Source organism: Brachyistius frenatus, unplaced genomic scaffold (genome assembly GCF_029030835.1).
Source record: "Brachyistius frenatus isolate BFR_SWC_R1_liver_20210118 unplaced genomic scaffold, ASM2903083v1 Contig_521, whole genome shotgun sequence".
In the NCBI taxonomy this organism is placed as follows: Eukaryota; Metazoa; Chordata; class Actinopteri; family Embiotocidae; genus Brachyistius; species Brachyistius frenatus.
This window is the reverse complement of record NW_027211120.1, coordinates 35232-48890: the sequence shown is the minus strand read 5'-3', so window position 1 is coordinate 48890 and position 13659 is coordinate 35232. Positions and strand designations below refer to the sequence as shown.

Here is a 13659-nt window from a genome sequence, read left to right as displayed (position 1 = left end):
TTATTTAGTCATCTTTTACCTACACTAGATGACCAAATGTATGTGGACACACCAGTTGTTGGACCAGGTGAGGTCAGGCAGGGGTCAGGCTGGGATCAGGCTGGGGCCAGGCAGGGGTCAGGCTGGGATCAGGCTGGGATCAGGCTGGGGCCAGGCAGGGGTCAGGCTGGGATCAGGCAAGGGTTAGGCCCTGCATACCAGTCAGGTTACTCTACACCAGAGGTCTTCAATTTTTGGGTGATTAGACAATTTTTCCTTTTTTTTTCTCAAATTTGTTTTTTCCACAAATTTAAATGTCTTTAAATAGACATTAACATGAATCCAACATATTGTAGCGACTGGATAAATGGAGGCAGAAGATGTTATCTTTCAGTCAGAAATGCACATTCTTTGACACACAGGAGCTCACAAGTTGGACCCCGGTTCACTCACAGCAGGAGACCAGCCTGGACCTGTCCCTCCAAGCCTGGACCTGTCCCTCAAAGCCTCCTGCACTCCTCCAGTTTAATATAAAACACAATTTTATACAGTATATATAGTAGGGGTTCCCTGCTCCATCTCTCTATCAGTTTGGGGGTCCTTGGCCTGAAAAATGTTGAAGACCCCTGGTCTACACCACAGTGTTTGTCTCTGGAGCTGCTGAGTGCAGGCAGACGTGTTGAAAAAGGACAGAGGTTGTAGTTTAGTTCCTGGGATGTTGTAGTTTAGTTCCTGGGACATTGTAGTTTAGTTCCTGGGACATTGTAGTTTAGTTCCTGGGACGTTGTGGTTTGGTTCCTGGGACGTTGTAGTTTAGTTCCTGGGACGTTGTAGTTTAGTTCCTGGGACGTTGTAGTTTAGTTCCTGGGATGTTGTAGTTTAGTTCCTGGGATGTTGTAGTTTGGTTCCTGTGATGTTGTAGTTTAGTTCCTGTGATGTTGTAGTTTAGTTCCTGGGACGTTGTAGTATAGTTCCTGGGAAGTTGTAGTTTAGTTCCTGGGATGTTGTAGTTTAGTTCCTGGGATGTTGTAGTTTAGTTCCTGGGATGTTGTAGTTTGGTTCCTGGGATGTTGTAGTTTAGTTCCTGTGATGTTGTAGTTTAGTTCCTGGGACGTTGTAGTTTAGTTCCTGGGATGTTGTAGTTTGGTTCCTGGGATGTTGTAGTTTAGTTCCTGGGACGTTGTAGTTTAGTTCCTGGGACGTTGTAATTTAGTTCCTAGGGTTCTCTGCTTCTCTGTTCCACTGCAGTGTGTCACTCTCCTTCTCTTCTGTGTTTAAGCCTCATGTTTCTTACATGAACATATTAAATGTAAACGTTTTTTTATATTTTTTTATATTGAACCATCATTTTAATATTACAGGTTAATTTCTGTTCCTGTTCTGGTCCAGTCTCCTCCTGTTTATTAGGTCGGTTCATTCAGAGCTCTCCATGCACATTATTGATCAGGCATTAAATATTCTGTGCATGCTGTACAGACAACAACCATATAAATTCCATAGACACACATCATTGTCGAAATGATATCAATCTAACCAATCACAGTCTGACCAATCATTATCGGACTAATCACAGTGTTTTGATTTGACTGCATTTATGGGACATCATATGAATTCAAAATGCAAATATGAACCGCTTCTGGTTGTATTATTATTAATATTTATATTATCATTAAATAATTTAAGTGGAAGGAGTGTCTAGATGTGTTGTTGGACAGAGTGTGTGTGGTGTCGGTCCGCCTGCAGGAGGTGTCCCCTGTCCCCCTCACGTGCTTGTCTCCGACGGTAGGAGCTCTCTGCCACCAGGGGGCGTGTTCCTGTATATCCCATTGGCCCCTGCGGCTCCTGTCACTTTCGGACCACCAGCTGATTTATTTTATTTTGGCGGGTATTTTTCGTTGAGTCAGGAAATTCCTCCAACAGGAGATTTTAAAAAACACTGACGTCACACCGAGGAGGTCCTCTGAGCAGCGCGAGGCCTCTGAGATGTGGGCGCGAGGCTACAGTCAGCGTGGTGCAATATTTACAGGTCATGTTTCCCGGTTTTAACTGTGGAGGAAACAAATATAAAAATATATAACTAAATGTTCAGTGTGTCAGACCTCCAGATCAACATGTTTAAATTATGAAAATAAAAGTTATATAAAGAAAAGCAGCAGAACCAGAGACGAACGGACCGGAATACAGACGGTCTGCAGCAGAAAGTGTGCCAGTGTGTGTGTGTCTGTGTGTGAATGTGTGTTTGCGTGCGCGTGTGTGTGTGCGTGTGGTTCGTGCTGGTCAGGGACTGCAGAGCCAATCAGCTGCTCATGCAGATGACGTGCTGATGTCCTACGTCAGCCCCGCCGCTCGTCGGGATCAGAGCTGCACACACACCGGCGACACACACACACACACACACACACACACACACACACTCCCTCTCCTCTCCGGACCGGACAGCAGCCCCGGCCCGGCAGCCCGGCAGCGGAGGACACATCCAGGCTTCCAGGCGCCGCAGCCCGCTGAGACAGTGGACCTCTCCTCGCCTTACTTCGTGGACATGGGAGACATGGGGGACCCGCCGAAAAGTAAGAGCTGCTCCGGTAGAACCAAGTCCACCGGAGAGGAGATTCTCTGAGTTCGGTCTGAACGGAACATATTTCTGGGCCTATTAATGTCACTGCTGTCATAAAATACGGCATTTTACAGAAGTGTCAGAGGAACGTGAAGTCATGTTTTTATTGAGACCCCGAATCACGGCTTATACAATTTTAATAGTTAATAATAATAATAATAATAATAATAATAATAATAATAATAACAATAATAATAGTAATAATTATAATAATAGTTATTATAATAATAGTTAATAATAATAATGATAATAATACTTCTTTAAAGGCCATTACACTACTTTAGTCCGCGTGCACTTGTGAACAGTGTGTCATGTGTCCTCGTGCTGCTATTCCAGAGAAGCGGCTCGTGTCTCTCTGCGTGGGCTGCGGGAACCAGATCCACGACCAGTACATCCTTCGGGTCTCCCCGGACCTGGAGTGGCACGCCGCCTGCCTCAAATGTGCCGAGTGCAGCCAGTACCTGGACGAGTCGTGCACGTGCTTCGTCCGGGACGGAAAGACTTACTGTAAACGGGACTACATCAGGTAGGACGGCCGGGATCGGACCCTCAGCACCGGAGCCGGAGCAGCACGGCACATGGAATTATTATTTCTATATTTGACAGATATCATTCAGACGGATTTACATCCCTGGGATTATTGTTTTATTTGAGATATTATGATCACAGACATCTTCAGGCCTGCTGAGTATTCTGTGCATTAAAAGAAGCTGCAACATAACTCAAGTTATTAATCAGTGATTCGGACTGCAGCATGATGTACCAAGGAATCAGAAAAACTGATAAACACGTTGTTGTTTTTATCATGACCACGTTTATTAGATCAGAAGCTGATTTCAGGAGGAAACTGATGATCAAATTGTTCTGAAAAAAAATTCACGAGTTCATAAAACAAAAGTTAAAAGTTCACTGGAATGATCTCCAGTTGTAATAATAACAATTATTCTTATTGTAATAATAAGAATAATTGTAATAATAAGAATAAGAATAATTGTAGTGATAATATATCATAATTGTAATAATAGGGTAATGATAATTGCAATAATTTATTATAATTGTAATGATAATTGCAATAATACTAATAATAGTAGCCTAATAATAGAATAGTAGCTAATAGTATAGTATTAATAATAATAATAATAATGATTATAATATTATTTTTAAAATTATGTATTGCATTTATTATTATTATTATTATTATTATTATTATTATTATTATTCGATGCTGTTATTTCATACCGTATTTTCTGTTGACTGAGCAGTCAGACTGACGGACCGTGTGTGTGTGTGTGTGTGTGTGTGTGTGTGTGTGTGTGTGTGTGTGTGTGTGTGTGTGTGTGTGTGTGTGTGTCCGCAGGTTATATGGGATTAAATGTGCTAAATGTAACATCGGCTTCAGTAAGAACGACTTCGTGATGCGGGCCCGCTCCAAGGTCTACCACATCGAGTGTTTCCGCTGCGTGGCCTGCAGCCGGCAGCTCATCCCGGGGGACGAGTTCGCTCTGCGGGAAGACGGGCTCTTCTGCCGGGCCGACCACGACGTGGTGGAGCGGGCCAGCCTGGGCCCCGGAGACCCGCTCAGCCCGCTGCACCCCGCCAGACCCCTGCAGATGGCAGGTAAAGTCCCGCTCAGGCCGTCTGGACTCCTTCTGGCTCTGACTTCTTCCTCTTCCCGGAGTCACGGACACTTTTCCCGTGTTTGGATTTTAGTGCTCCTTAAAGATAACGAAGTTTCCGCGGTGACTCCCGGTGAGACACCGGGCGGATGTTTGACGGTGCAGAGTTCCTCCGAGGTCCGATCGGTATTTTAATGTACATGTGAGGACTGATGGAGTCACGACCTGCAACCGGAGATCCTGAGGTCTCAACGGACCTCCAAGATGGAATACTTCTAGTTCCTGAAAACCGACAACCGCACAGTCAGACCGAGCACCGAGCCGTTAGACCGAGCACCGGACAGTCAGACTGACCACCGGACAGTCAGACCGACCACCGGACCGTTAGACCGACCACCGGACAGTCAGACCGACCACCGGACCGTTAGACCGACCACCGAACGGTCAGACCGACCACCGGACGGTCAGACCGGGCCCGGTAGACCGGGGAGCTGCTGTGTGAGCTGTGATCCGTGTAGATTAAAGCGGTAGTTTCCGGTGATAAATGTCCCGGTGACCTTCATCATGTGTCAGTCAGAGCTGCTCTTCTTCTTCTCTTGAACTCAAACATCCAGACCGTGTTGGTCAGCGGTACCAGAAGGTTCTGCGGTCCGTCCGGTCCGCGGAGGCCTCGCGGTGCAGCAGCAGCTTCATCACAGAAAGTTTCCACACTGGTCAATAAAATCGATTCCGAATTGAGAGCTTTGTTTCAGGAGCATGCGGGAACACCGTCTTCCTCTCCAGAACAGACCACTGATGTTTCCTCTGCTGCTTCTCCGTCCTTCTCAACAGCAGAACCAATCTCGGCCCGGCAGCCCGCCCTGCGGCCACACGTCCACAAGCAGCCGGAGAAGACCACCCGGGTCCGGACGGTGCTGAACGAGAAGCAGCTGCACACGCTGCGGACGTGCTACAACGCCAACCCGAGGCCCGACGCCCTGATGAAGGAGCAGCTGGTGGAGATGACCGGCCTCAGCCCGCGGGTCATCCGGGTCTGGTTCCAGAACAAGCGCTGCAAGGACAAGAAGAGGAGCCTGCTCATCAAGCAGCTGCAGCAGCAGCAGCCCAACGACAAGACGGTAGGAGGAGGCCCGGCCCAGCGCGGGAAACCGGCCGATACACCTGGACCCTGACAGGAGCACGAGGCCGCAATATTATCTGACGATGCACGTATAAACTGTATATAAAAGATCAGATATAGACTGTATATAAAATATCAGATATAGACTGTATATAAAATATCAAATATAGACTGTATATAAAAGATCAGATATAGACTGTATATAAAAGATCAAATATAGACTGTATATAACATATCAAATATAGACTGTATGTAAAATGTCAAATATAGACTGTATATAAAAGATCAAATATAGACTGTATATAAAAGATCAAATATAGACTGTATGTAAAAGATCAAATATAGACTGTATATAAAAGATCAAATATAGACTGTATGTAAAAGGTCAAATATAGACTGTATGTAAAAGATCAAATATAGACTGTATATAAAATATCAAATATAGACTGTATATAAAAGATCAGATATAGACTGTATATAAAATATCAAATATAGACTGTATATAAAATATCAAATATAGACTGTATATGAAAGATAAAACAGACCGTATATAAAAGATAAAACATAGATTGTATATAAAAGATAAAATATAGACTGTATATAAAAGATAAAACATAGATTGTATATAAAAGATAAAACATAGATTGTATATAAAAGATAAAGCATAGATTGTATATAAAAGATAAAATACAGACTGAATATAAAAGATAAAACATAGATTGTATATCAAAGAAAATATAGACTGTATATAAAAGATAAAACATAGATTGTATATAAAAGATAAACTATAGATTGTATAAAAAAGAAAATATAGACTGTATATAAAAGATAAAACAGACTGTATATAAAAGATAAAACATAGATTGTATATACAAGATAAAACATAGATTGTATATAAAAGATATAATATAGACTGTATATAAAAGGTAAAATATAGACTGTATATAAAAGATAAAATATAGACTGTATATAAAAGTGTGTGTGTGTGTGTGTGTGTGTGTGTGATGAAGGCCTCGAGCTGCAGGTTTCCTGACACACTAACATCAATCTGAATCTGTATGTTTTTTAGCTGATTACATGTTTATTATGAAGATTAATTTACACACACACGCCCCGGTACTCCGGTGAATGACGGTCCTTCCTCCTCCAGAACATCCAGGGGATGACGGGCACCCCGATGGTTGCTGCCAGTCCTGAGCGGCATGACGGCGGCCTGCAGGCCAACCCGGTGGAGGTGCAGAGCTACCAGCCGCCCTGGAAGGTCCTCAGCGACTTCGCCCTGCAGAGCGACATCGACCAGCCGGCCTTCCAACAACTGGTGCGTCGTTTGTCCTGCTGATGGTTTATTTTCATATTCACGTGTCATTTGATTAGAAATGTGTTGGACCTGACGGAGACTGGTGGTTCTGCTCCAACACGGATCGAGCGCTGAAACACGGACACTAAGATCCAAAACAATTCTTAGAAATTGCTCCTCTCAACGCAGTCTGTTATTCACCTTCATTATTATTTCTAGAAGAGCATAATTTAAACAGCAGCTTTTATTTTGAGCAGTTCTTCCTCTGACTTTGTGACTTTAGAGACTGATGACATCCAGTCAGAACATCCGGGTCCTCCTTCCTGACACACTTATATTTTAGACACATTTAGGTATATTTGTAAACATATTTATATTTTAGAAACATGTATATGTTTTATATTGCAGACAGAAGGCCTGGCTCTATTGGACCGGTTGTTGACTAAGGCCGCTGAGGCTGCTTCATCCATTTATTTCCATCTTATTGATTTATTTCTTTTATTGTGACACAAACTTGAGTCTCCTGAAAGAGCTCGAGCCCAGAGGCGCGAGGCTTCAGGTGGACACACATCCCGTGATGTTAGTTCAGTGGATTATTAGTGTTTGTGACAGCAGCGGGAATGTGAGCCGCTCCTCTTCCTCCTCCTCCTCCTCCTCTTCCTCCTCCTCCACCACGGGGAGCTGAGCTGGGTTTTGACAGTTGAGGACTGGAGCAGGTGGAGATGGAGGAATTAAAACGTGGTCATCATATATTTTTATAGTTCTATATTTTGTTGCAGACATCAGGTGTTTGAATGTTTTTCCAATATTTCCTTTTTTATTTAAGAACAACACATTTTAATCTGCAGGATATCCCAGTCTGTTTTTCTGGTTATAAATTAGATTATTTTCCCAGTTTAGCAATAGTCAATAAATAATTATCTTTAAAACACCAACAACATGATAACAGCTGTAATCAGCGGCCCTGAGCGCGTGCTGTCCGTTCCTCGGGCAGAGCGCGCTGATTGGCTGCAGCAGTGAGCGTCCAGCTGCGGATCCAGCTGTTCACCGCTGCTGTCTGTCCTGCAGGTGAGCTTCTCGGAGGGCGGACCGGGGTCCAACTCGACCGGCAGCGAGGTAGCGTCCATGTCGTCCCAGCTTCCAGACACGCCGAACAGCATGGTGTCCAGCCCCATCGAGGCCTGAGCAGCGCGAGGACCGACTGCACCGACAACCCCTGGTTGTATTTTGACACTGTGAAGACAATCATGGGATTTTACACAGACACCGTCGACCGTCCGCCGGTCGGCCGGTGCCGCCGCTCACCGCCCGGTTCCAGTTGCCAAACATGAAGACATGACCGCGGCTCCGCGGAGGAGAGAGAACAGACTGGTGATTTTTGAATTTGATACACGCTCATCATTGATGGAGGGAACAGCACCGCTTCTTCAGTTAGTTTCTCTTCATGAGTGCTAAAGCATTTGCAACAAGGTTACCTCTCTTCTGCCACAGGCTGCGTGGGACTGTTGTGTGAGTTAGTGTCCGTTTCAGAATATTTCTTTCTCTCCCAAAGATGTGTAAATTATTAATAAGTTAAATACCGTTAGCTCTGGAAGAAAATGTTTTGTTTGTTCCCGTGCAACAAAATTATTTATTATTTATTGTCGACAAATTTGCCACCTTTTGTGTAACTTTCGTAACTGAAGTAAAAAGAAAGAAAACGATTTGGACTGTTTGACTTCCTGTTTTTGAGCTTAACGTGAGATGAGAGTTGAATGGCTGGACGGATCTGCTGCGGAACATCTGGACCTCAGCAACCCGTCCGGATCTATAAACACTCCAATTTCATTATTATAAATCCATGAATCTGTTTCAGGACATTTTTCATCTTGAATTGTTTCAGTCTCACTGATCTGGACCAGTTGAATCAGGTGAAACGTTTCTGAAATGATTTCATCAAACAACCACTTTACAGTTCAATTAAAATTCCAATTAGACAATTTAAGATTTAATGTCTGTCTACCATAATGCAACAATATTTATGTATTTGTTGGGATTTATATCAATTTATATTGAAGCTTTGTCAGAGATGTTTTTTCCTTCAGTCATAAAAAACAGGAGAATATTCAGTTCTCTGTTTTTAATGATGATTGTTGGATGATGACTTTTAAGAACTTCAGGAGCAGGAGGTGCTTCTAAGAAAAACTGCTGATAACAAACAATGTAATGTTTCATTATTTTAATGATTCATTATTTTAATGTTTCATTATTTTCATTCCGGCCCAGAAAGCTTCTTTAAACTTCGTCTGAGTTCCTGACAGACGGTCTCATGATAAACATTATAAATCTGTCATTTGCTGCAGGTGTTTTTCATAAATTCCAGGTTGTTGTTTAAAAGATGAAAAGATGCGTTGTCATGGAGAGAGATGTGAGCGGTCCGAACATCCCGTCTGTCCTCAGAGCATCCTGGTGTCGGAGCAGCTTTTTATTTACTTTATTTATTTAGCATTTTATTTTCTTCATGAATTTATTTAAAACATGAATTCATTTAAAACATGAACTCATTTAAAAGTTTCATGTGAGTCTCTATAATCCAACACAGATTAAAAACAGAATTACACAAAATACAACTATTGGAAACAGCACAAACTGAACAAAATTAATTGAAACCAAAACCAATAACTGAACATTTATTTACATAAGAAAAAAATATTCTCCTCTTAATCTTAATCTGAAATCTTTTGATCTTTTAACGCAGGAACAGGAAGGTGAGCTGTTGGTCAGCAGAGTAATTAAAATATAAAAACTGGACAGCAGAATGAGACGATGATGAAAATATGAAGATGTTAAATGTTCCAGTTGAGCGTCGGTGACTGCAGGAGCCTCGGTGCTGTGATGTGGGTCGGTGCTGTGATGTGGGTCTGTGATGTCACACATGCAGTGCCTGCAGGACGACGACACGCTGACAGAATAATTTTCCATAAAGTCCAACGTGCTGCAGAAGGTTCTGGTCGGAGACCTGCTGGATCCGAACGTGAGTGCATCTCTGCTTTTAAAATCCTGCTTCTCTTCTTCAGCACCTTCCAACAATGACAGCTGCAGGAACTAAAACTGCACATTCTGACCCAACATGTGGTTCTGATACCAGATAATGAATCAGACACATCATACTTCATGAGTGGAAGACAGGTGAATGTTGACAGGACACGTACCTCAGAGCCGGACGGTACCGTATGTTCCCTACAGAATGGATCTCTACAAACACAGTTAGCGTTGGTTCTGTTTTGGTTCTATTTAGGTTTAGTGTTGGTTCTGTGTTGGTAGTGTTTTGGTTCTATTTTGGTTCTGTGTTGGTTTTGTGTTGGTTCTGTGTTGGTAGTGTTTTGGTTCTGTGTTGGTTCTGATTTGCTTCTGTTTTGGTTCTGTTTTGGTTCTGTGTTGGCTCTGTTTTGGTTCTTTGTTGGTCGTGTTTTGATTCTGTTTTGGTTCTGTGTAGGTAGTTGGTTCTGTGTTGGTTCTGCTCGGACTCTCGGTGTGTGTGTGTGTATTCAGCTGCTGATGCTCCGTCTCATGATCTCTGACATGGGGAGTAACAGAACTCTGAGTTCAGTCTCTGTGTGGACCGGTTCTGCACTAGTTGTGATTGGCTTCTGCTGATTTAAAGATAGATCAGAACCATGACCCATTGGTTCTGTTTTGGTGGTGCTTTGGCTCTGTTTTGGTTCTGTGTTGGTTCTGTTTTAGTATCCATCAGATAGAATCCGTCGGTGGAATCAGTTGGTGGAAACTTCCTGTTTGTCTGTTTGTCTGATAGCAGCGTCTTCCTGCAGAGCGCCGCAGAATCCATCGGTTGAATCCATCAGATAGAATCCTACAGATATAAATCATTTGAGAGTCTGATTCTTAGTCTCTCAACCAAACTGGAAAGCAGAGAAACGGATTGTATTGTTGTTGTTTATCTCCCACCTGGTCCTTATTCAGAGTTTCTAACTGAATTCTGACTTTTGATCAGATTTAGTGCTGAGTTCAGATAAAGTGATGATAGTGGGAGAATTTAACATTCATGTTGACGTGGACAACGACAGCCTCTGTTCTACTTTCAGATCAATATTAGATTCTATAGGCTTTTCTCAGGATGTAAATAAACCCCGTCACCGTGGTAACCACACCCTCCATCTGGTACTGTCGTATGGGATGGAAATTGAAAATGTAATAGTATTTCCGCCAAACCCTGTTTTGTCGGACCACTTCTTATTAACATCTGAAGTTACATTAATGGACGACACAGCATGTGGGAATAAATCCCACTACAGTAGATGTCTGTCAGATGATGTCGTGGCCAAGTTTAAGGAAGCAGTTACATGTTTATCCTCTTCGATGCCGTGTGTTAAAGCAGTGGAAGACATCTACGTTAATCTTAGTCCCACACTAGTGGATCATCTGGTAGAAAACACTGCAGTATCTCTGCTACAACTCTAGATGATGTCGCCCCTCTGAAGAAGAGTCATGAACCAGAGGAAGTTGTCTCCATGGTACAACTCAGAACTACGCTCTGCTAGGCAGCGACTAGAAAGATGGAAAGGAAATGGAGTTCCACTAATTTAGAAGAATTTCACCTGCCTGGAAGGAGAGTCTAATATTATATAAGAAATCTCTTTGTAAGGCCAGAACTTTATATTATTCATCATTAATAGAGGACAACAAGAACAACCCCAGGTTTCTTTTCATCACTGTAGCAGGCTGACAAAGAGTCCCAGTTCTGTTGAGCCCTCTATTCCTTCAGCTCTCAGCAGTAATGACTTCATTAACTTCTTTACTAATAAAATTCTTACTATCAGGGAGAGAATCGGGCCAACCCTTCCTGACACCATCACTGATGTGATGTTAAGTACAGCAGCCCTGAAAGCAACTGTAGGACCAGATGTAAACTTGGAACATTTCTCTCCTGTTGAGCTCTCTGAGTTAACCAGAATTATTTCTTCATCTGGATCCTCTAGCTGTCTGTTAGATCTCATCCCAACTAAACTTGTTAAGGAAGTCTTCCCTTAAATGAAAACATCCATATTAGATCAGATCAACCTATCTATTGTAACCAGCTATGTACCGCAGGCTTTTAAAGTGGCTGTAATTAAACCTTTCCTTAAAAAGCCGACTCTTGATCAGCTGTTTTAGGAAACTACAGACCAATTTACAACCTGACGTTTATTTCTAAAATCCTTGAAAAAGTTGTTGCAAATCAACTTTGTGATCATTTATAAAGGAATGATCTGTTTGAAGATGTTCAGTCTTTAGAGTTCATCATAGCACAGAAACAGCTCTGGTGAAAGTTACTAAGGACCTTTCATGAGCCTCAGATAATGGACTCGTCTCTGTACTTGTTCTTCTGGACCTCAGTGGTGCTTTTGATACGATTGATCATACGATCTTATTACAGAGATTAGAAGACGTTACGAGGATTAAAGGAACTGCATTAGACTGGTTCAAATCCTACTTATCAGATAGATTTGTTATGAGGTGGGTGTATTTTTCCAGGACCCAAATGCAAGCACACAGACTCGAGGTATCAGTTCCAAAAATACTGTCTTTATTGTCCCAAAAAATAAACAAACAAAAACTACAAACCAAAAAGGTGGCACCGAGCGTGTCCACTTTACGTCCAGTTGGGAGGGCAACTCAACCGACAGCTCCAGGGGGACACGGGTAACAGGGCAGCCGGCAGACCAGCGGAAGGGACGGCGTCAACAATCCTCTAAGCCGGGAGGGCAACTCCACCGACTGGTGATTTTGACGGGGATATCCGCAGGAGACACAGAGGCCGGAGGAACGGGAACAGGAACAGGACTAACAAGGAGCTGACGGGGTGCAGACGGAAGACGGACGGGGAGCAGACGGAAGACGGACGGGTGGCTAACAAAACACACAATGAACCGACAACCAGAGTTGTGCAGGGGCAGGTTACATATAGTCTGGGGAGGTGATCAGGGAGATGCAGCACACCTGCAGGTGGTGATCACGGGTGAGTGGCTGCATCTGCTGGGACTGGTGACGGGCGTGGCCACGGGAGGTGAGTGGCGTGGCCACAGACAAAGACAGGGGAAACAGGAGGAGAGGTGATCGGGGGCAAAATGGAGGACAAAACTGAACTCCTGACAAGATTCCAGTTTGTCCATGTAAACAATGAGTCTTCCAGACAAACAAGAGTTAGTTATGGAGTTCCACAAGGCTCAGTGTTAGGCCCAATACTTTTTACTTTGTACATGCTCCCATTAGGAGATGTCATCAGGAAGCACTGCATCAACTTCCATTGTTATGCAGATGACACTCAGCTATATCTTTCTATAAAACCAGATGAAACTGATCAGTTAGTAAAACTTGAAGCCTGTCTAAAAGACATAAAGGCCTGGATGACCAAAAACTTCCTGCTTCTAAATTCAGACAAAACAGAAGTTCTTGTACTTGGTCCTAAACACCTCAGAAACTCTTTCTGTAATCACTTAGTTACACTAGATGACGTTGTCTTGGCCTCCAGCAAAACTGGGAGGAACCTTGGAGTCATCTTTGATGAAGACTTGTCCTTTAGACACCGTATAAAGCAAATCTCCAGAACTGCCTTCTTTCATCTACGTAATATTAATCAAATCAGGAAAATCCTTCCTCAGCGTGACGCAGAAAAACTCATTCATGCGTTTGTTACTTCTAGACTAGATTATTGTAATTCCTTGTTGTTATGATGTCCAAATTACTCATTAAAAACCTGCAGCTGATCCAAAATGCTGCAGCAAGAGTACTGACGGGATTTATCAAGAGAGATCATATTTCTCCAGTTTTAGCTTCTCTTCACTGGCTTCCTGTGAAATCAAGAATAGAATTTAAAATTCTCTTGATGTCTTACAAAGCTCTGCATGACCAGGCTCCATCATATCTTAGAGATCTTATGGAACCATATAATCCTAGCAGAGCACTTCTCTCTCAGTATGCTGGTCTACTTGTGGTTCCTAGAGTTTCCAGAAGTAGAATGGGAGGCGGAGCTTCAGTTTTCAGGCTCCTCCCCTGT

The 13659-nt window shown here is 43.0% G+C and overlaps 1 protein-coding gene across 2 annotated transcripts; it reads left to right on the top strand.

Moving 5' to 3' along the window:
- Positions 1 to 2372: 2372 nt before the first annotated feature.
- On the top strand, positions 2373 to 8475 carry isl1a (ISL LIM homeobox 1a). 2 transcript variants are annotated; one of them, XM_069688049.1, is made up of 6 exons: positions 2373 to 2546; positions 2930 to 3119; positions 3951 to 4210; positions 5044 to 5327; positions 6480 to 6647; positions 7695 to 8475. In XM_069688049.1, the coding sequence occupies exons 1-6, from the start codon at positions 2519 to 2521 to the stop codon at positions 7809 to 7811; spliced, it is 1047 nt and encodes a 348-aa protein (XP_069544150.1). In that variant the 5' UTR covers positions 2373 to 2518; the 3' UTR covers positions 7812 to 8475. The 2 variants fall into 2 exon arrangements, with proteins under 2 accessions (XP_069544150.1, XP_069544149.1); XM_069688048.1 differs by having other exon boundaries at positions 5041 to 5327.
- Positions 8476 to 13659: the final 5184 nt, after the last annotated feature.

What these genes read in the sequence shown, in the direction of transcription:
- isl1a (XM_069688048.1), top strand. Translation starts at nt 2,519, where the DNA reads ATGGGAGACATGGGGGACCCGCCGAAAA. An exon ending in CATGGGGGACCCGCCGAAAA is followed by an intron (nt 2,547 to 2,929) that starts GTAAGAGCTGCT and finishes CTGCTATTCCAG; the next exon opens with AGAAGCGGCTCGTGTCTCTC. An exon ending in CAGACCCCTGCAGATGGCAG is followed by an intron (nt 4,211 to 5,040) that starts GTAAAGTCCCGC and finishes CCTTCTCAACAG; the next exon opens with CAGAACCAATCTCGGCCCGG.